Below are 23514 nucleotides of genomic sequence, written 5' to 3' on the forward strand. Positions count from 1 at the left end.
TTTTGCAGATTTAGTTTATGTAGGTTGTACACCTGTATAATAAATGTGTTAATGTTTGGCTTGCGTGGAACAAGACAAAACGTTACTTCAAGCAACGTTTTCAGTCTAAACATTACTTAAAGTAGCATTTAAACATTACTTAAACTAACGTTTTACAGTGAAAACGCTACTGCCATTAGCGTTTTAAATGTTAAAAAAAATAAATAAAAAAGATAAAAACGGCACATAAAAAGGCGTTTAACATACAGTGAATAGCGGTTTATTTTTTAAATAAAAAATTAATAGCTTAAACACTGCACTATGTAGCATTTTCAGTTTTTTAAAAATAAAAGCACAAAAAACGCTACACGATGTAGCGTTTTGATTCCATAGGCGTCGTTAAATAACATTCAAAACCATTTGTTGGGTATCTTTATATTTCGTGCATTATTTTGCCATGTTCCGTTATTCGGGGCCAAAACCCATTAAAATCATGTATAAGGTTAAAGTAATTACTAATTTATAATTTAGAACGTAAGGATTATTTCTCAACTTAAAATCAGAAATCAGTGCTTAAACCCTTCTTTTAATACTTAATTTATTATTTTTTGAAAAGTTTAAACGTCAAACTTTTATTTAGAAAAAAATAAATTATGAAACTATACTTAATTAATAGAAGCCTCGAGATGCGTACTACAAACAATAATTAAAACATTGAAGGGAAAATTATGAAAATGAATAGCAAGTACAGGGCACCTCCCTGCTGTTTCCTGTACTAAAAAATAAATGTAGCCAGCTGATTAGGTTTTCCAATACGTGTCGGTCTTGTAAACTACAACAGTTCTAAATCAAAGCCCTAATATGGTGGAAAATAAACCAGAGTATACATTCTCCATAGCAAATAATGTCCAGATTTTGATTTCCAAACAGACAACGGGAGTAGGTTTTTTAATTGACAAACTCGATTCCCGTCAGGGGAGCCCCCTCTTGCAGTTGAATGGCTACATTGCCCACCACCTGTTCAACATTTGATTGAGATATCAAGATGCCCGTGCAAGAAAACAAATAAATACTATATAGATTATTGATTACAACCAAGGGTTTGAAGCTTCGCTCATTTAAAAAAAAAACATTTAAAGCTTTGCTAATTGCAAGTAAATATCTAAAAGAAACTATTTTCTTCCTATTATGCCCATATAAATGTCAAGGTAATTGTACGTGTCTTCCAAAATTATATTATCTCCCCATGAATATTTCATCTACCTGGGAGAGATATATACTGTCTTGCTAAAAAACGGTGGCAGGTAAAACTTTATTTATATTAACCATGCATCTTAAGAAATAGATGATAAAAATGTATATTATTTCTACTACATATTTACGATATAAATAAACATCATAAAAGTGAGATCGTTAAAAGAAAATATAATAAATCGGTTAATAACATCTTCATTACAATATCATAGAATTCCTCATGCAAAAAAAATGTGGGCATCCAAAAATAATAGACCACTAATAAAATGATGTTAAAAATTAAACTATAAGTCAAAAAAATTTAATTATATAACAAGCCAGGCTCATGTATTTATCTAATCATCTAGAATGTTTGGTTATACTAAGAAATTGTATTTTGCATTTGTAGAAATCAGAATACAGAGTACAGTATATATTGATAAGTAATTTATGTGTTCTCACCTATATAAACAACAGTGTGTGTGCATGTCTAGCGTTATAATATGATCTTGGGCCTGCAGTTTATAGTTAATAGTGTATAATTCTCACAACTCCAATAAGATAATAAGATCCATACCTTTGCCATTGACCTATAAGAAAATTCTGTGACGCCTGCAACATGAGGTGTGAGAATCACATTTGGGAACTTCAAGACAGGATCATCTGGATCTAATGGTTCTGTCCAAGCAACATCAATGCCTAACCCTCCCAAGTGGCCTGATTTAAGATGGTAAAGCACATCCTTATAGTTCAGAAGACCCCCTCGAGCTATATTCACTAGGTGTGCACCCTGATTGAGCATAGACATATGTACATCATCATTATAAAAGACTACATCACATCCTCGTGTTACCAGTACACAGTTGTTATCCAAACATGAGACCTCAAACTAGTAGTCCCTTCATTCTGCAACTAGAGGGACATTATTTTTCCCTGTACTATATTTCCAAGTCTGGTACAAGATATACTCGCACTCACTGGCCGAGGCAAAGGCCTGACCCTTCAACCACTTGTGACCAAGTCGAGAGGAGAAATATCAAGACTATTATTCAAGGGTTTTTAAGAGGTACTGTAATTTTTATTTTTAGCTTGTTCCATTTAAGAGTAAACAGTTCATTCTAAATGCTTATAACTCAAATGGGCATGAAGTTTTTAAATTTCAATGATAGTTCTAGGCTGTGGCTCTGTATGGCTGTCAAGTATAACTCAGCAAACAGCATTATCAAAATAAAATACTCGTAATCTACACATGACTAGCTGGAGGGCTACTCTAATGTGAACCACACATAATAAAACTGAGAACAACTCAATCAAGGAGCACATACAAGTGACAATTTCGCAAATACGTTGAAATCTAATTATCTAAGGTCTCTCTCTCTCTCTCTCTCTCTCTCTCTCTCTCTCTCTCTCTCTCTCTCTCTCTATAATAAATATGCAAATGATCAAATAGAAACAACATAAACTGAAACTAAATAGAAACCGAGAGAAACCCACTCTAAATGACATCTCTCACCCCTAATATGACATCACCCACGCAGGGCCCACCCCCAGCCCCACTCAATCCACTCCGGGCCCCCTAGAGCCTCACCAAGGCTCCCAACAGGCCCCAGAGCCCCCACTAGGCCCCACCCCGGTCCCACTAGGCCCCCCAAAGGCCCACCTGGGGGTCCAGATCCCACTAGCGCCACCAAGGCCCACCTCGGGATCCATCCCCGGCCCCACAACCCTTCTTATATTTCATACTATTTTTTTTATAATCTGCTTCAATGCACTCTGTCTCGGACCCCATACCCCTATAATAATGTTAGAATAAGGGGCGGCCCAAAAGCGGAATTGACCAGTATCACTTTCTCCCCACTCCTTTCTCTCTAGATTATTCTACCATTACCAGAAAATTCAAAATATTCAGACTAAAAAATGCAAATCTGTTGTTACACATGCAACACTCAAATATACTCATCTACAAATACTCCTACAGTCACTTCGATTAAGACTTTGTTAAAATAAGTTTATATAGTCACTTTGATAAAGACTTTGTTGAATTGACTTATTTAGGTATTTTTGACAACAAAATAAACTAGATAAGACTGACAAATTACCTTATTTAGGTTGTAATGAACGGATGTTGCACACAAATAACCTTTTTAATGTTAACTTATGCCAGAAAATTAGAGATGTATATTACTCAAGTTGGTAATTTAAACTCCAATTAATCGAAAATCACCCTTTATAGCCATTCCAGTCACCAATTTGTTTAAATTGGTTGCTAATCGTCGATATTAATCTGTGGATCTGATCTGTGCATAAGGTAAACAGAGAAATCGAACACTCTGTTGACCAACTTAAGGATGACAACAGGGATGTTTGCTCCGTAGGGGTGGCAATTTCAATTTACAGGTCGATTTCTGGTCAAGCTAAAATTACTTAAAATTGCATGAAATTTAATATGTAAGTTTAAGGGAATGAATTTCAATTTTATGTCACTTTTGGGTTGACCAGGTCAGTTCCGAGTTTTTTCTCAGAGAATCAAAACTGTGAATCTGGTCAGGCTATGGTCATGGCTGATATCGCTACCACTTAGTTCATAAAAGAGGTGTGCACTTTAATATCAGGAGGTGTGCACTATAATATTAGGAAGATAAAAAGTTAAATTGTACACTTTAATAAAAATGTGTGGGTGAGATTTGTTTAAGCATATACAAAGTAAGTGGATATTAGTTATCAGTTCTCACCATTTTTGGTTCTCACTTCAGCACCAACCAGACTAGCTAATTATATTTACTTATTACAGGGTATAAGTAGTCATGTAAATCAAAGCAAATGACACATTATGCTTTAGTATATCGACAGCTTGAAGAAACAAACCTTTTTCATGGAGGACATAAAGGACTTGTTTACTATGCCAGCCTGTAAACATAATTGAAATATTCAAGCAGTTACTAAAAAACCAAACATTCTTTCCTACAAAGGTGAATTGGTAAAGCATAATAAGCAAGATGTTTGACCGTTTCACTATTCATAGCCAAGCAACAGACAACTATATCAGCAGCTTGTGCGAATCTGTGGAAATCTTCCAGGCCACCCTTCTCATCAACCAGATCATCATGTGTTCCTTGAACAGTAGACAACCAGATCATCAGGAGGTGTGCACTATAATATTAGGAAGATAGAAAGTTAAATTGTACAGTTTAATAAAAATGTGTGGGTGAGATTTGTTTAAGCTTATACAAAGTAAGTGGATATTTTCTCTTTATATGACATGTATACCTCCATTGCTTTGTAAAGTTGGGATCCAGTTCCGTTTTGTTGCAAGGACTTTCACGCCAAATGGACGCAAGCGCTTTGCCAATTGAAACCCAATGTCTCCATATCCCATAATAAATACCTGCAGAAGAGATTGGTGATTGTTCGCAGATATCTCCATAAAATGGAACAATAGTAATTTGCTGAGCCCGGCTTGCACTAATAGTAAGATGTACTGCTGAAACTACGATTTTCATTCATAGTGAAACCCTTATATATAATAACTTGCTAGATGAAAGGCTGGTAAAAAAAAGCACTTAAGAAGTTTTTTGGTGACAATTTCCTCAAAAAAGACTCCTAGATATGAAGTATCTAGAAAAAAACTGTAGGCATTTAACAACACATATATTACCAATTTGTGCAGGACCAATTTGCTAATATGTAGTTTATGCCAATCAGGTCAAACGTATACTCGTGTTTACAACTTTAAAGGTGACTGCTAATTCTTATGTGCACAAATACAGCAGTAAAGTGGACAGAATATAAATATAATAAAATGCAGCTCACTGTTTTTCCGAGTAGTGTTTCACCAACTGGTTGTCCAACAATCTGTTTTTTGACTGAAGTTTGCATGTCGTTCTGCAGAAATTTAAATTGATATAAATGACAAAAGCCAATAAAGTGAGATATCATATTTTTAAGTCATACAAAAGCAATATATAAGGTTTAGGAGAAAGGAACTACACCTTCTTTTTTTTTCTGAATGAAAGAAACTACACCTTTGATTGGAAAGGTCTAAGTATTATCTTCAGCAAACACATAACCACGAAAGTAGTTTACACAGTACTTGTGCACCAATTAAGCGAATTTGTAAGTTCACCGGAATATAGGTAAAAAAAATAATAACACTCCTTCATAAACTTTTTTGAACTAATAAGTGAAAAGCATTCTAAGCCTCATCTTCTGCAGGTATATTTATAAGATTTAATGTGCAGATACTTCTCAGTCCTATCTGTTTATTCTGGAAACTAGCAGCTCAACTGTCAGTACTATTAGACTTAAAAGGATTAAAAAAAGTATTGGAAGGTGCTTCACAGGTCTAAAAATTAATGCAACTTCTTTCATATAGACCTTCTATTCAGCAGGGGATGATATTTTTTCCCCTTTTTTTATGAATAAGAAAGTTCTGGTGGTACTACAGATACAGATATCACTATATTGTTCTATCATCTGGGCTACAGTGAAAAGCTAATTTTCAGTGGACTATTTATGTCTTGTTATTAAACATGTGCCCTGTAATGGTCTCTGTGATTAGTCTAGTTGCCCATAAATCTTTAAAAAGCACAAACAAGTTGTAAGAATTCGAGCAGGACTTGCAAAAAGAACTGCAGAAAAGATCTACCAAATTGAGGAAACAAATGGAATACTCTACTAAGATATGGGGTTATAGAGAATCCAGATGTGAGATACACTACTACATGCTGACTGAGTAGGGGGGTGGGTGTCACACTCTGTGTGGTGAATCTTTAGACCAGAAGTAGTTCGACTCGTTTTCCTATGGGTTAAATATTAACTTATTAAGCTTGGACCTCCGACTCGAGCACATTCGAATGAGGTGGCAAGCTAATATTGCAAACTTGGCTTCAAGTTTATGAAGGAGAATCCTGATCTGATTCAGGTTCTGCTTTGCATAAATAAGGTATGCCTCTAGCACAGGTGTACCACGTATCCTAGGAATAGGAGGTAATGAGGTAAATTAATGGAAAATTCAATGTCGTTCGGAGCACATTTCTAGCTGTGAAGACTAACGACAGCCAATATTTCACTGATAAATCAATTGTTGTTACACGATCAAGGGATAAGATAAAACCTTCACTCCTGAGAAGCTAAGCCTGATTACTACTAGACCTGATAATTTTCCATCTTCTGTAAACAATGTGTAAATGGATTCTCTCTTTATTTCGAAAGGTTTAGAACCATCTTTTTAAAATTGTGAGACTAGTGTTCTTCCATTAGTTTTTGACTATCTAAACTTCTTCACTCTTATATTATATGAGAAATGCGGTAAGTAATAAAAGGGATCATAGTAGAGAGGAGAGAAAAATATAGGCAGAGAACGGAAAATGTATTTATTGGTATGTGCATTATTACAAGGGATGCAAGAGCTCAATATATAAAATACTGAAACTTAATGGGTACTCTTGCTACAGTAGCTAATACAATGTATGATGTCATTTTGATGACCTAACCTTAATAATGTCATATTGTTTGATATTTGACACGCCCCCTCACTCGAAGTCCCATCTTGGGATGAAAGAACTATGTTGGGATTGAAGAGTGTAAAACTAGAAGCCCTTGGGCGTAACATAAGCGTTCAACAAAACCCAACTTAGGATGACTTGAGAATTTTGGGGATAGCAAGACTAGATTCGCAACCACACTGTACATTTGAGGACATGTCAAAACAGAAGGTGCTGCTATCAATACGACGGTGGACATCGACCAATCAGTTCTTAAAATGATAATCATAGAAGATACCGAGACTCGAATTTGGATCGCTCGGTTGAAAATGAACCTATATCAACACCAGAGGAATCTGCATCCGGAGAGTAACTTGAACCATAGATTTGACAGACTCTATCCCTTGGGATCGTCCATGAATTTTACTTCCACGAGAAAGAATACAAGATAGAATAGTGAACTATGTGTATGTATACATAGTACTAATTCTGCTGCTTTATCAGCTGTGGCAGAAAACTCTGTGTATAATATTTGTATATTAGGAAGCACGGACTCGGATACGACACGGGAAATGGGTAAGGGAATACAGGGATTCGCCAATTAACAGAGAGTCCCGGACATGGGACTCGGCAAAAAGAATTAATTTAATAATAATAATAATAAAATAAGATTTATGTATGTCAAACTTCATCCATTATTAAATATAATTGTCTTTACAGTAAATCGTATTTAAATATAATATTCATTTGATGCATTTTCATTCCTAGAAGAATCCATCTCTACTCTAGCCATTTTCGTTCCAAGTTTGTTTAATTGGAATTTGTTCCAAGTTTGTTTAATTGCTATGAAACATTTCTCAATATGAAGCCTCTCTTTTTTCTTTTTGTATAAGTGTAGTCCTTAAAGCAATATCTGCACATAAGAGAAAAGGAAATGTGGTGGAGATGAGAGAAAAGATAAGAGAGGCTGTAAAAGAGATACAGAGAACAGAGATGAGAGGCCGGCTTTTAGGATTTTGATTTTGTGTTCAGGCTGAAAACGTAAACTCAAATGGGCAGCTGAGCTCTTTTGAGAAATCTCAAAGCTTTAACTAAAATTTTATCCTTTTCTCTAATCTCTACTCCTGCTCTAATAACATATCCGATTATATGAGAAATGTGGGAAGTAATAAAAGGGATCATAGTAGAGAGGAGAGAACGATATAGGCAGAGAACTGAAAAACATATGTATTAGTATGTCTACTACATTATTACAAGGGATGCAAGAGCCTCGATATATAAAATATTGAAACTTGGTGACTACTCTAGCAATCTTGATACAGTAGCTAGTACAGTGCATGATGTCATCTTGATGACCTAAGCATGATTATGTTATATTATTGTTGATATTTGACAGCTATTTAACTGGGCTGCACACACAACCAAATTGTTTGTTGCATACTCCATTGAAGTAGTATTGGATTGTTATTCAACTATTACTTCTACTCAAGTTGTAGTTGTGTACGATACTTAGATTTCTCAACTGCCTACCAGAAGACTGGTTTAAACTTTGAACAAGTTACAGCATCTATCTATAAATAAAAAAACAAAATAAAAAGAGTAACAGAACTGATAGCATTTTCCCACTAATTTAATCAATTTTCAAATATTTTATTGTGGCGTTTATCCAAACTTGAAAGGCTTCTGCTTCATATTGTCACAACTTGGAAGGAATTAAGGTGTGGTAGGATGGAATAGAATTCGTACTATTTTGCATTCATAATTTTCGTCTATCATTCCATTCACTTATATTTAAAATAAAGACAATTCCATAGATCTGGGGATGAATGTCAAAAAAAACAGAGGGTGCTGGACACATGTTCTTATGACCTACCTCCGTAATATTTATTGCTTCAACATTTATATTAATAAATTGTTAGAGTAAATAATATACATAATTAAAACTTAGAAGAGATACATGCTCCAACGAAAATGCAAAGTTCAAGTGGGACCAACTTGCTTACGCAGAAGACCCAGCATCAGATATATGGCCATTTCAGCACATGAGGCTGCATTGCCAGTTTTCGCACTAGGAATTTTAGCAACTTTTATTCCATGTGTGGTAGCAGCATGAATATCAACACCTTTATCAAATTAAAGTAAACAGTAATTTGACATAGCATAATAAAAAGGGGGGAATCCTGTCTAAGTCACAAATTCACATGCCAAAAGATATCCAATTAGTTAATTTAATTAACTGTGTAACAGCTGGAAGAGAGGGACAGAGGGAGGGAGAGAGAGATGGAGAGAGAGAGGGGGGGAGATGGAGAGAGAGAGAGGGAGAGGGAGGGAGAGAGAGGGAGAGGGGGAGAGAGAGAGAGAGAGAGAGAGAGAGAGAGAGAGAGAGAGAGAGAGAGACCTTCCAAGCCCACACCGTACTGCATTATAAGCTTCATCTTAGTTGCACGAGAAATGATAGTGGAGTTTAAGCGCATGCTTTTGACAACACACATATCATAGTTGCCAATAACACGAGCAACATCATCCAAAGGAACACTATCTACCTAATAAACAAGAGCAACCTCAGACAAAATTTCACACTCAAGGACCAGCGGATCCATCTCGGGTTCGGGTCTTGCTAACAAATAATAGTATACGCTAGGTTTGGAAATGAAGCAGTGGAATTACCTGGATTAGTGGACAATGGGCCTGTAAGTACTCGCGAGTATAAATATCAGCAGCAGCAAAGTGAGGGCCGCAAAAGAGAAGCCTAAGACGATTGATTGAAGTCTCAGCAGCTTCTCCACTCATCTTCCTGTTTTTACCCAACGCGGCTGCTGCTGACAAAACCCGATTCATATCTATTTTTGAACTTGTGCTGTCACTTCTTATCTACTCTAAACCGTCAAACATGGCTGCCCTTTTTATTCGATAGTCCATTTTCTGGTGGGCGATTGACCGGGAATATCGGTGAATTAATTGTTTGTTATTAACTCCTTCGTCCCCTCATTGCTTTACGGTTTTTATTTTGGATCGTTCCTCTCTTTTTTTTAAAAAAATTACCTAAAATAACAATCTTTTACTGATATAAAAATCATGCGTTATTGTTATGTATCCACCAATTTTGATTTTATAGGCTAATCTCTCCTACTTTCTGCACTTTCTATATATAAATATTACATGAATCTGCTGTGAATAGATTGTTAAATGGAGTGCCTTGGTCTTTGTGTCGCTCTCATTTGTAAACTACTGAGAGGGACATAAGGAGCACAATTCAACCGTCACAAAGGCTGTATAAGTGGATTTAATACAATTTTTACTCTTTTTCAAATTTCTGTTGTCTATATATTAAAGAATAACAAAGAGTCAAATAATTGATAGTGAAATTTCAATTATACTCCTAATTAAAATACATGGGTCATGTTTCTCATGGGGTCAACGTCCTGTTAGAGCAAGTCTAACAGTGTCCTAGTAGGAGTCTCAAATATAATATAAAAAATGAGGTCCCAGTGATTTATGACATGTTTATCTAAGTTCAACCCTAACAATATGTCTTATTTTTAATATATGTTTAATATTTTATTATTAAAGATTTTCTTTTTCATCATTAAAGCACAATATAGAGCAGAGAGAGAACGAGAGTGTGTATAGGAATATATTATGAAATATTGGATAGGACAAGAAGAGAGGTGTCATATTAATAAGGCTCGAAGAGGTTGTCCTAGTGATATAAGGCATCACTAGGACATTGTTGGATCAACATTTTTCATCAAATACTTTAAATTATGACTTAAGGATATGTTATGGGGCATCTCTTGGACTTGCTCTTAGTCAAAATGACTAATAGTATGGACATAAAAGTCACGATCCAATAAAAAGTCATGAGTGTCACTTTAAAACGCAACTTCGGTTGGCGTTTAGAGCAAAACGCCACTTAGGTTGGCATTTTGGTTTTTTTTTTAACTAAAAAATAAACAAAACGCAGCTTAAAGTAGTGTTACTAAATCAAAACGTGACTTCATGTAACGTTCAAAGTGTGTTTTAAATCTTTTTTAAAAATCTAAAAAAAAATCCAAAACTCAAGTTAAAGTATCATTTTGCAACTTAAAACGCCACTCGAAGTAGGGTTTTAAGTTAAAACGTGACTTCGTGTAACATTCCGGATGTGTTTTATATTTTTTTAAAAATCTAAAAAAAACGAAAACGCAAGTTAAAGTGTCGTTTGCCAACTTAAAATGCTACTTGAAGTTTAGCGTTTTCAATCAAAACGTGACTCCGTGTAACGTTGAGAGTGTATTTCATATTTTTAAAAAATTTCAAAAGCAAAACGCAGCTAGAAGTATCGTTTTTGGCTGATAAAACGCAACTTAAACTTGTGTTTTGCTTAAAACACAGCTTTAAGCTGTGTTTTCCCTTTTTTTACCTTCCTGCTCAACATAAACTTGATAGAAGCTTGGCAAATCATACATAAACTTTCAAATAATATTAAGAAATACTAAAATAATTAAAAAACACTATTAAACAAGTATAAAATTAATAACAACGACAAAGTTGAATAAATACGAATAAAAGTCTCCAAATTACATCATATGTCTCCAAATAAAAACGAATAAAACTCTCCAAATTTAACAACATTACATCACATGTCTCAAATATCCGGATAAAGTGAAACTAAATATATATTAATTGAGTCAAACAACTCAATTCTTTCCATGAGGTGCTTGAAAATCCATTACATTCTTAAATCTTGTGAACTTTCTTCTTCCCTTCTTCTTTGGAACACCTTTGTCATGCGTAACTTTTGGAAAAATAACAAGTCTTGGTCAACGCGAATCCCCTTTGCTCGGTATAGGTTCAAATATACCGTTATACACCTTCGAAACGTTCTCCAATTTATCGTAATCGCCTACGAACCTCTCATAACTCAAGTTCAAATATGCACAACAAGCAATAAAATGAGAACATGGTATCCGATGAGTTTGCCATTTACCACATGAACACATAGACTCATTGATTCAGACGGTATAACTATTACCTCCCTTTTGGCAAATCTTCCTAGTAGCTACTTGAAACAACAAAGAATCTCGATCAAAAACTTTCACACTATGACCACTACCACATTTGATCGACCGACTAAGCATCTTATTGGCATGCTTAGTGAACAATTGACCTTTAGATAATTGGAATGCAATTTCCACCCGCCTTTGATCAAAATACTATACCGTCTTCAAAACTAGCTCCCTAACCAAAGAACTAATCGAAAGATTTCTAGCTTGAAGAATCGCATGTTCCAACTTTCGGCATGGTTGGTTGTCATGATGCTCGTTTTCCCTCGTCATGCGCCAGTGACCATTTCTCCAAAGGTTTATTCTCAAATCATCATAAGCTGAATCACCTGCTGTAGAGAGCATTCCCTTTGGAACAGCAAAATGAGCAAGTTGGGTTCTGTCCAAAGTTGCAGATGTGTGAAGAAGTTCAAGTGTTTCATCTGCTTGGTTGTTGGATTGCTCAGCCAAAACTTGATAGGCTGGAATTGAATGAGTAAATTGTGTAGACTCTAGACCATCCACAGCAAGCTCCTCCCTTATATCTCTGGTACCTGCATATCTCTCATCATCTCTCTTTTCTTGCATCAGGATCTCACCCTGGCTCACCCCACACTCACCTTCACCTTCTAAGGTGGTACTCACAAGCTATCCTTTTGTCTGGGTGGAATAATACCCAGCCTCTCACTCTCAACCTTTCTTTTTGACTGCTCACAAGGCAGCCTCTCCTCTATTTCACCAGCACTCAATCCTAAAAATGTGGTAACAATAATGAGTTCCTAACTAGCAGCTCTTGTAACAGCAAGATGTTCAAGTTGAGTATCAACAGCTAGTGGGATCTCTTCTATCAACGACTGAGGGTTAGCCGTGATGGCACATTGTCATCTATCAACGGCTGACTGCTGTTAAGCTCAACCGTTGATGGAACTGCACTTAACAATTGATGAACGATATCAATTGATGAACTTGAAGGAATAGCAGTTGAAGTGTTATACACATCATCACTCATTAATCATAAGTCATTAAAATATACCTAACTAGATTTTTACAAATATATTTTTACAAATACGATATATTAATAATAATTTTATTTTTTTAATATATTTTGTTTATTCGAGTTTTCCAATTATTTTCATAAGAAAACCAAAATTCTGAAATATACAAAAATAATACTGAACTAATATTGAATTATTTAAGTTTGGTATTCGGTTAAACGAAACAAATACTCACCCTCTATATGTGTGAAGACACTTAAAAGAGACCTTTTACAAAAGAGAGAATGAAAGACCTCATATATATACATTGATTTTTAAATAATCTGGTAATTTTGAAACAGCACATTAAAATTATTCGACTTAGTAAGTTCATCGAAAAATGAGTACTCATACTTGAGAAGTACTCGGATTAGAATCAGATGTATCAAAAAAATAATTTAAATTATTTATGATAAATTATATATATATTACATGTTTTAATAGTACATCAAACTCCGGTTAAATAATTAAGTTGTTATGTTGGATCTTTATTTTGGTTTTTTTAAATTTATTTCTTTATACTTTTTAATGTCTAATCCAGGTAAGCCAGAGTTTGACCCAAATTTTGTCAAAGTGAGTATAGTTAGACTCAAAATCAAGTTATGTGTCATCTGAGTAATGTAAAATCAGTTGTGAGAAGGTCTGAGTCTATGTATCGACTGAGTCAGCTGAATTTCGAAATACCGACTATAATAAATGAATGATAAATTAATATTCATCATTTAAATTATTAAAAGAACAAATTAGCGTGTAATATATATATATTAGTTTCCACCAAATTGATGGCAAGGTATGTTGGCAATTTCAGGTATCTGATCGGGTTGACAGTCGTGAGTCAAAAATTTGACCCGACCCGAAATCTTGATGGGTCTACTTAATCCGAACTCGACCCACACTACACGCGTGTAATCCGAACCCGACCCGACCCATAATATTTATTAATAAATATATTTTTGAAATAATAATTAATTTAATTTAATTCAAATAAATTACTTTTTATTAAATTTAACTAATATTATAATAATAATATAAATATATGTATTTATATATATATATATATATATATATATGATTTTTATAATATATATTCATTTTCAGGTCAATTTCAGGTAACTCGAATTTAACCCGAAAATGACCCATTTTTTTGGGGTTAATTTTGGGTCATCCCGAATTCGACCCAAACCTGAAAAACTACATCCCGAATTCGTACTTTACGAATCGAATTCGTGTCGGGTTGTCGGGTCGGGTCTAATATTGCCATCTCTATGGCAAGATAACAACAGAATTGAAGATGATCGACTACCGATGATTGATGTATCATCCAATCAACGAAACTACAAACCAAACTCAAAATACAAACTACAAATCATATATAAATGTAAACAAAATTAATATACTCCCTCTATCCAAATAGATTCTTTACGGCTATCATTTTGGGCCGTCCTATCCATTTATTTACATCACAAATAGTAGTAAATGTACTATCTTTATATTTATATAAAGGAGGTTCTCAGCATGGTGATGTGGCAGCTTCTTTTCTTTCCATTCTGTTTTCCTGTTTTTCTAGAGCTTCTATGTTTTATTCATTTTGAGATGTGATTAAAATTAATAAACTCTTTCGTCAAAAAAAATAAAATAAACTCTTTGTCTTTCTAGCTTATTAATAGTTGTAAGTTACAGTCTTACAGATCCCCCATTCATTTCCCTCATCTTCAAAGACACCGCCCAATCAGCCCATCTTCTCTTTCAATTTGATTCTTCTCCCGTTAATCACAATGGAGCTGAAGCCCTCACAGACCTCGCCATCTCAAACCCTGACCAACACGCCGTCGCAAGATGCGCCTCTCCTCGTGCGCGGCACTTTCTGCATCGCCAATTCCGCCTCCGCTCCGCCCGCCGAGAAGCCCGCGCCGCCGCCGCAGCTGCCTGTTGTGGTGCCGGGATTACAGGAGCAGTTTGTCGATTCTAGCTTCAGGTTGATTTGGAGCGAGGAGATCGACAGACGCTATTGGAATTATTTTGCTCAGGTATCAGTTCTGTTAGTTTTAAGAAAGGCTCTATTCGTGCCGTCGATATTTGATTCTGTGTCCTCTACTCTTATTTGAACAATCGTGTGTGTTTTTGTTGCTATGATTGCAGGTTAAATGATTTTCGGGTTTTGAAATTATTCTATTTTACTGCCTAATTAGACAAATGCAACTTTCGACTTAGTTCTGAATTAGTTGTGGTTCGTACACTGTGGTTGAAGAGTTGAAATTGAATGATCTGGTAATTTGTGTAGCTGAATTTAGTGATTTTGATGCAGATGACTGATGATTTGTATTTGTATCTCGCAAGGTCCATACCAACGGAATCTAGGCCACCTGTCAAAGCAAGCTGATAGAAACGAGAGAAATAGAAAAGCTGATCTCTCTCCATATAAATACAAAGGAGGACCTCAAGAGGCTACTATTGCTTTGGACGGCCTAATCCCATCTTACAGTCTCTTTCTCGATTTGTGATTTTATAATATTATATCTTTGCTCCTTTCTTATCGAATTTTCTCATATTTCAGATTTTACATTTTCTAATTAGTCTTTTTTAAAAATTCAGAAATGCAAATGGTCAATGTGTGCCTCTTTATTGTTCCCTCTTTAATAATGAGTTCTTTCTTACTCTTCGCATACCAACTCTGAATTAATGAATTGGTAATAGGCTCATCTTCATTTTTTGCATGAATATCACATTCTATATAAGCTACGGAACAGAGTGTTATAAACATATTAATATTTCTCGTAATGGGAGTTGCTTTGCAGGCTGCAATTGCTATATTTCTTTCACAAGGGTTTTTGCAGCTCCTGATGTTCTTCATTCCAAGGTTTGTAACTTTATTTTTAGCAATAGGTAATTACAAAATGTGATTTTGTGTTGTTTTGATTTGAGGGTTGGGTTCATTTTTCAAGTTGAGGGTTCTGAGGCACCCGATACTAACTCACTCGGTCTCAATTCCGATAAGATAATTTTGTAGATTTGCTTTGTGGGTTTTGTAAATTAGGGCAAAAAGGTGTTAATGGTTGGTGCTGGTGGTGTTGGATGTGAGCTTCTCAAGACTCTTGCTCTCTGGCTTTCAAGATATTCACATTGTAAATTTCTCTTACTTTTATCGTGCTTATGTATTGTCGTTTCGTTCTACTTCTTTTTAGCCTTTTGCTGCTGGTCGTTGGTGCTGGTGGTTTCAGCAGTCTCGGTTTCTGAGGTTTCAGTTTCTTTTTTCTTGGTTGCCTATTTTTTTTTGGTAAATATGTGTTTACTTAGGGTTGTTATGGTCTTTAGTATTGTCACTAACGTAAATTGGATTTTATGTGGTAATCGACATTTGATGGAGATTATAGCATCCTTACCACTCTTGAGGCCATGTATATAAATTACTACCAATAATTTGTAGTATTTTTTTTCTCAATATTATTAAGGGGAAAGAATTTAAGATCACGGGGCTTGAAGTGTACTGAATTTTTTAGGATCTTAATGTTATATGAAGATCCGAACAAAAGCCAAAAGAATTACAGATGCTAGTGATGAATGTAAATAAAGCTCTGCTCCTTTTCTCTTAAAGTACAGACTCCATAAAATGGTAAATGTAATCCACACTCTGTGTGCTTGGCCTCCTGTATTACCTTAGTGCCAAAGTCAAATAATAGGAAGTGTAGCAAAATTGTAGAAGCAGATTCACTTCATTGTCCGAAATTCCGGTTAAGTAATTAGGTATAAAGGTACCACATCATGCATTACAGGAGGCATATCTGTATATATATAAAGGAGGCTCTCGGGAGGGTGAGGTGGCATCTATCAGGGCTCTTCATCTAATTTAGAGAGAGAGAGAGAGGGAATGCCATACGCATTAGAATGCAGAGTCCTGAAAAGGTTTGTGACTTTGTTATTATTGATATGTATCGATGATCATAGGCTCAGCATATGTTCATGAACTATTCTTGTGTTTATCTTCTTCAGGTGTTTGAGTACTGTGCATCATACAGATCCCGTGGTGGACAAGTGTTTATGACATTAGCTGACCTGATGTGGGCAGCTGTTCCAGTATTTCCTCCTAATCAAGATACTCTCGTGTAAGAGTGGGAAGTTTGAAAGGGGAGTGGCCTCATGTTATCAAATTTTGCATTGGAGAAACAACTACTCAGGGGAAGAGCTTAGTCGTGCCCTTTACCAAGGTCACTTAGCACAGGCAGAAAGACAGATACCCATGTCCACATCTACGGCAATACCAGAAAATGGTTCTGCTTAATATATATATATTAACGATAATGAACTTGTGACCTATTCTCGATTCTTAGGTTTTTATTTCCCTGGTTATATACAACATTTGATATTATGGACTGTTTTTAGCTTTTATGGTTGAACTAGCTTTGGATAAAAAGAATGAAGTTGTTTTGTTTGAACAAAAGCTTGGATTGATTGGGGAGAAGGTAGTAGACAACATAGGCTCATTTGGTTGGAGCCGGAGTTGATATAGCTTCCAAGCAGAAATTTTGTATGGTGTGAAATAAGTTTTATGGTTGGAATAAGTTCAATTGTCAAGAAATCAAGTTAGATATGTTAGATATTTGTTTCTTTTAGTAAGTGCTGAAGGTTAAAGTTTTAGGGGAAATTATATTTTCTTATATTTTAATAACAAATACAAAATAAAAGGATTCAGAAATTATATATACAGATCTTTTAAAATATTTTGTATTTTATAATTTTTTCACTCGCGCGAAGCGCGTTTTTTTCACTAGTTATAAAAATAACACTGGTTCTCCTCTTATCTTACAGGCCCACGCACACCCATTACTTTAATCACTGATTACTACCTTAATTAATCATGTTTTATAAAAAAAATTAATTATTCATATTCCATACAATCACTTTACGCAATAATTTGGGGTCACCCATTTCACTCTCTCTCTCTTCGTCTTCACCACTTAAACCTTATGAACCATAATTTTTCCCTTAAATGTTTCGTTTATCTCCCTCGCTTACCATCAATCAAATAGATGTAATGGAACATAACAATCACCAACTTATGGTTTTGATCCCAAAACCATATCGTCTTCATCGTTACCGATGACGCTAACCCACCAGAATACATGATCTAAATATGCGATTGTTCTTCATACTGTCCCAAAAAACTTTCGACAAGAACCATGATCACCTCAAAACTCCCGTTGCAGATAACGCTGGATGGATTCCAGGTGCCCTGGATCTTCATATTCCCGGAGGGTGAACTTCATATCTCCTGAAGGGTTGTCTTCATAACAACATACTCTCCACATAGGAAGAGCCTTCTTCAACACATATCCTGTTAGAACACCATTCCCTCATAACCAAGCCCCTAAAGGTCCGCCTTAAACACATGAAACCATACAGTGACGGATGTACTGCTGAGTATGGTGGATCACGTGACACACCATTATTTTTCTTTTCAATTTTTTTATGTGCCAACAACATTGTTTTGTCTTGCGCTTTATTCTATCGGAGAATTCGGGTTTTTTGTGTTTGGGCCTGCTTGTATTGTGGCTTGTTGTTGGAAAGTACGGGCTTTTTGTGTATTAGTGTATGTGACTTAGTATGTTGTATAGTTATTTATTTCTTACTCCATCACTGTGTCTCACTGTCCACTCTCAATTCCGTAAACTTTCAAAATTTTCATATAAATTTATTTTCCTAGGTTTTTTGATTGTCTTTTTGTTGTTATATGAATCAGTATTTTTAATATTTTTATGTTGTGTGTATTTCAAATAAGTGATTCGGTTTATTGTGACACGTCATTGTCAAAATTCTGTATCCGCCACTGAACCATACCTTCTTCCCCAGACTCATCCACCCATGCAATACACGCCCCCTCCAACAGATTCTCTCAGCCCGGTTTATATATGTTGAATCTAGTTAGGTATGTACCCGGTCGAAAAAGGACTTGGCGAAATTTGGCCATAACATATATGCTCAAATATTATTTAGCAAGAAAACAATTTATTGCTGAAAATCCAAATCCAGAAGAAGGGGAATAATTTGAAAAAAGAGATTTCAGCTCGATATGTTTGCGCGTCGGAACGGAAATGAAACACATGCAAAGTTTATTTATTTTACACATGGTTTATTTACATTACAAAACAGACAGTGGAACTGACTTCAACTTAAGAAAATAACAGCTAAACAAACAGACCCACTCCAGGCCGAAACTATACAGAGATGTTTTAACCGGTGACATGTTTCTCCTTGAGCTTGAAACCGGGATGTTTGGCGTCAATTAGCATCTTGACCACATCTCTCATATCAGGGCGCAAGCTGGGGCGTTTTCTGGTGCAAAGTGTTGAAATCTTCAAAACCTTCGTCATCTCATTTTCATGATGGTCTAAACATAGCTTATGATCAAGAACTTCAAAGACTTGTTGGTAGCGGTCAAGGTATGCTGAAACCCAAGTAACTATATCTCTCTGTTCTCCATTAATCTCCTCTAATGCCTTCCTACCGGTCACTAGCTCTAGTAACACAACTCCAAAACTATAAACGTCACACTTTTCCGTCATTTTTGGAGTGTAAGCCAGCTCTGCAATTATTAGCATGTCAAATAATAATATATTTTTGTATGCATTTCTCCCGGAAACTTGTAGTTACTAATAAACAGTTCTACCATAGTACATTGCATGCTCTTGATTGACATTTTTACCAGAATAAATTTCCTTTTGCTAGATCATACAACAATTCTATGAAGTTATTTCATATTTTCATGTATAGCTAATGGAAAAAAGAAATTGACTAAATATCTTCTGATAAGACTCAAAAAACTAGAGTAAACCTATAAATTTCATAAATCCTTAATTAATTGTATCAGATTTCATATCACACTTTCAGAGGATTTTGGGAATCCGGAAAATTTCTACCATCACAAATATTCATCTGTTTAATGTCAAATATAGACCTAATTTCTTAACTTATACTCACTCTGGAGCTCATGCAGGTGCACAATCAGCAGAAACAGGAAATGACACTGTTTCCCTTTTCTTCTCTAGTTGTCATAGTTTCTTTAAACTTCATTCTGAGTAATCTATTAAAAATGTGGTAAAATAATCCGGATCCCCAAATATGTTCTAGAAAAAGTTATATTTAAGTCACTAGAATACATATTATAACTTTAGTTAGATTAAGCAATATCAACTTACCAGGAGCAATGTAACCATGAGTACCAGCAAAACAGTTGGAACCAGAATCATTAAGTGAGTCATCCACAACCTTTGCTACCCCAAAATCTGCAATCTTTGCCTCATAATCCTCGTCAAGTAAAATATTAGCTGATTTAATATCTCTATGAATGATTGCGGGGGAACAATCAGAGTGAAGATAATATATTCCTCTTGCAGCTCCTATTGCGATCCTGTATCTTCGATTCCAATCCAGTAGTGGCCTTCCATCTTCCATTGTGCGGTGTAATGCTTGAAACAGATTCCCATTTACCATGTACTCGAATACAAGGAAATTTGAAGCTCTGTTTGTTAGCCAGGCGTATAGCTTCAAAATATTTCTATGCCTAATCTTTCCCAGAATCTCGATTTCTGCTGCCAGTACCTTATTTGCCTTCCCCTCCCAGAGTTGCTTCACTGCCACCACACCTTCCGCTTTCTCTGTATCAAGTCGATAGACTTTCCCTGTGCTTCCAGTGCCTATCAAATTATCTTCACTCACATTGCATATATCCTCAGCATCAAACTGCACTGGATGGAAAATCTCGATCTTCCACTGAGAATCTACTACCTTCTTTTCAAGGTCTTTTGTAGTGTCATTTTCTTCGCGTATAATATATTTATAACACAAAACCAGTAATCCGCTCACCACGCACACAAAGGTAAGTGAGAAAATAACAATCATGTGTTTGTAAATATGCTTATATTTCTTTTCACAAGCATTTAACCTGAGATTCCTTTGACTGTTCATATATTGACTTACGCAAAGTTTCTTGTTCCCAACAAATGCTTGGCCTCCTCCCATCCTCAAGAGATCAGAGTGAATTTTACCGGACAGGTGGTTGTTAGAAAAGTCGATGCTGCTCAGCTTCAATTTCTCAAGATCTTTTGGAATGGAGCCACTGAGCTTGTTTCTTGAAAGGTTCAGGGAGTTTAATGAGCTTATTTGTGAGAAACTTTCTGGAATTTCAAAAGTCAAAGAGTTGGAAGCAAGATTTAAGTCAACCAGCGCAGAACATTTACTCAAATCTGCTGGTATTGCTCCTGTAAATAGGTTGTCTTTCAGATGCAAATAAGATAATTGCTTCAGGGCACTGATGCCTGAGGGTATTGTTCCGCAGAAATAATTATTGCTCAAATCAAGCTTTTGGAGGTTTGTGAGTTTGCCGAGTTCTTTAGGCAGATTACCTGAAAACCTATTGTTCATCAAAAGTAGCTCACCCAATGTGATTGCGTTCCCAATATCTGTAGCGATTCCTCCACTAAAATCATTATCACTAAAATCTATTATTGTTGCAGAAGGCAATGCCCATAAACCATCTGGAATTTTTCCAGAGAGCTGGTTCTTGTTAATTCTCAACCTGATAAGAGACTTGCACCTTGCATAATTATCAGATACCTCCCCGGAGAAATTGTTCTCTCCAGCCAGCAAGAATTGTAAATTTCCATTTGTACACATAAATTTTGGAAGGTAGCCTTTAAATTTGTTCTCGGAAATGTCAATAGTAATCAGTGGTGAAAACCTTCCGAGGTTTTCTGGGAATGCTCCTGAAAAACTGTTTTTATAAATGGAAAAGTTTACCAGATTATGCATATCACTGAATCCACGAGGAAGTTCTCCAGAAAAGTTGTTCTTATATAACTGAAAAACTGTCAAATTCTTCATATTTCCAATTTGTGGAGGCAATGTTCCATACATCTGGTTGGATGAAATGTCGAACTCCTCTAAGAGGTTGAGGGTTGCAAGTTGAGGAGGGATACGACCAGTCAACTGGTTCTCATACAGCTCAATTTTCTTGATCTTTCGTAGTTTCCATAACCGTTTTGGCAAGCTCCCCGTAATCATGTTCTTGCAAATGTCCAATGTTTCTAAAGCTTGTAGATTGAAAATCGATTCAGGAATTTCACCACTCAAATTGGATCCGGACAGATATAGCCAAGTCAAGTTTTTAAGATATCCGATCCTCTCTGGAATTTCACCCTGTTCGTAATTGTTATGACCAAGTCCAAGTGCCACTAAATTAGTCAAATTCCCGACCCAAGTTGGGAACCTCCCAGAAAATTGATTGCCTGATAAATCTAAAACCTCCAGGTCTATGAGTTTCGATAGATCAGGCAAGCTACCATTCATTTTGTTTCTAGTGACATTCAAAACTTTGAGTTTGCTGCAGCTGGCCAAATCTGCTGGAATAACTCCCATTATTGAATTTAACGGTAGCACTAGAACACTCAAACTTTGGAGCACTGAAATCGACGGGGAAATGTGGCCCGCCAGAGACTTACTTTCGAGTGTAATCCCAGTAACTTTCCCCGTATTCTTGTCACAAGAAACTCCAAAGAATTGGCAAGGAGGGTTCGAGGCTCTCCATGAATCCAGGTGATGTAAGGGGTCAATGAGTTGCTTTTTGAATTCTAGTAGAGCTCGGCCTTCAAGAGATTGTGTGACATGCGGTGTGAAAAGGTTAAAGACAAACAAAGTAACAAAAAATTGGAGGGAAAAAGGACTCATAGTGGCTAGGAAGGTCATTTCAAATGCTAAAGATGAGGTGTCTCAAGCACCTTATGCCGTTACAGGATGATGAAAAACCTCAATAATCACCTGCACAATAATAAGATTTCCTTTATAGTATTACTTGATTACTAGTCCATTCAAAATTAATGACATCTACTCAATAATGATAAAGTGCCTTGAAAGTACCATGACAAAAAGAAAAACAAAAAGATTGTGTATGTATTTATCATAAAACCGAACAAAACAATAGTTGAGCAATTAATATCTCAAGCAGAAAGTTGAAGTGAGGAATCATTAAGAAAAACAGGTACAACAGACTCATAAAACAAGGGTTATTTTTGCATAATCACAAGCTTTAACTACAAAAGTTTTTTTTTTTTTTTCACATCTACAACCCACAAGCCACTGTACTTAACATGCAAAGGCACATAACTTCACATAGATCAACTAAATAACATGGTAACAAGGCAAAAAAAGTACCAAGTTATATTTGATTGTAGGCAACTAATGAAGTCCCACTGCACTCCACTTGATCATACAACCCTCCATGATCCTAAAAATTGATAGTTTATATCAAAATAACCTTTTTACCAAGAGAGTTTGTTATGTAATGCTGAGGTGAAAGAGGAGAGAATGACAAGAGCTGAAACCATGGGAAAGAAAAGAGAGACTAAGACATAAATTCATTGTTTTTTGGACTTTTATGTTGATGATGAGGCATTGCTTAGTGCTGTTTTGGGGGAAACAGTGTCATTCCATCCGGCTTGTAAAAGGGGAAGTTTTACTCCCCTCCCCTGTCTCACTTTTTCAAGATTATTTTTTTTAACAGAAGATAAAAAGATTTTAGAATAATTTATCAAATACATTTTATAACATTAAAAGTGTGTTTACCAACAATATAGAATAAAGGAACAGTAACTACATCCTAAACTATAATAGATTTCTATTTCCATTTTCTTGCATAAATTTTGTCCTTATAAATTATATTTTATCTAATTCACAAAAAGTTTAAATGAAATGTCTTGCAATAGAGTATCAAAA

The 23514-nt window shown here is 35.6% G+C and overlaps 2 protein-coding genes and 1 long non-coding RNA gene across 5 annotated transcripts; 1 reads left to right on the top strand and 2 right to left on the bottom strand.

The window, feature by feature from the left end:
- Window positions 1-714: 714 nt before the first annotated feature.
- On the bottom strand, window positions 715-9665 carry LOC108223189 (uncharacterized). Its single transcript, XM_017397310.2, has 9 exons — window positions 9363-9665; window positions 9094-9238; window positions 8691-8818; window positions 5023-5094; window positions 4480-4597; window positions 4218-4324; window positions 4078-4119; window positions 1790-2002; window positions 715-996 (listed from the first exon to the last, which is right to left on the bottom strand). Exons 1-9 carry the CDS (start codon window positions 9531-9533, stop codon window positions 928-930), a joined length of 1065 nt encoding a protein of 354 aa, XP_017252799.1. The 5' UTR covers window positions 9534-9665; the 3' UTR covers window positions 715-927.
- Window positions 9666-14388: 4723 nt separating this feature from the next.
- LOC135152563 (uncharacterized) lies at window positions 14389-16921 on the top strand. 3 transcript variants are annotated; one of them, XR_010291818.1, is made up of 4 exons: window positions 14389-14780; window positions 15059-15610; window positions 15788-16653; window positions 16741-16921. It is a non-coding gene; the product is annotated as an uncharacterized LOC135152563 (long non-coding RNA). The 3 variants fall into 3 exon arrangements; XR_010291817.1 differs by having other exon boundaries at window positions 15059-16653; XR_010291819.1 differs by having other exon boundaries at window positions 15059-15875.
- A 1913-nt stretch (window positions 16922-18834) lies between these two features.
- LOC108221097 (receptor protein-tyrosine kinase CEPR2) lies at window positions 18835-23121 on the bottom strand. The gene is made up of 3 exons (XM_017394999.2): window positions 22954-23121; window positions 19944-22560; window positions 18835-19330 (listed from the first exon to the last, which is right to left on the bottom strand). Exons 2-3 carry the CDS (start codon window positions 22486-22488, stop codon window positions 18978-18980), a joined length of 2898 nt encoding a protein of 965 aa, XP_017250488.1. The 5' UTR covers window positions 22489-22560; window positions 22954-23121; the 3' UTR covers window positions 18835-18977.
- Between the last annotated feature and the right edge of the window lie 393 nt (window positions 23122-23514).

Source organism: Daucus carota, chromosome 5, assembly GCF_001625215.2.
Source record: "Daucus carota subsp. sativus chromosome 5, DH1 v3.0, whole genome shotgun sequence".
NCBI classification, from domain to species: domain Eukaryota; kingdom Viridiplantae; phylum Streptophyta; class Magnoliopsida; order Apiales; family Apiaceae; genus Daucus; species Daucus carota.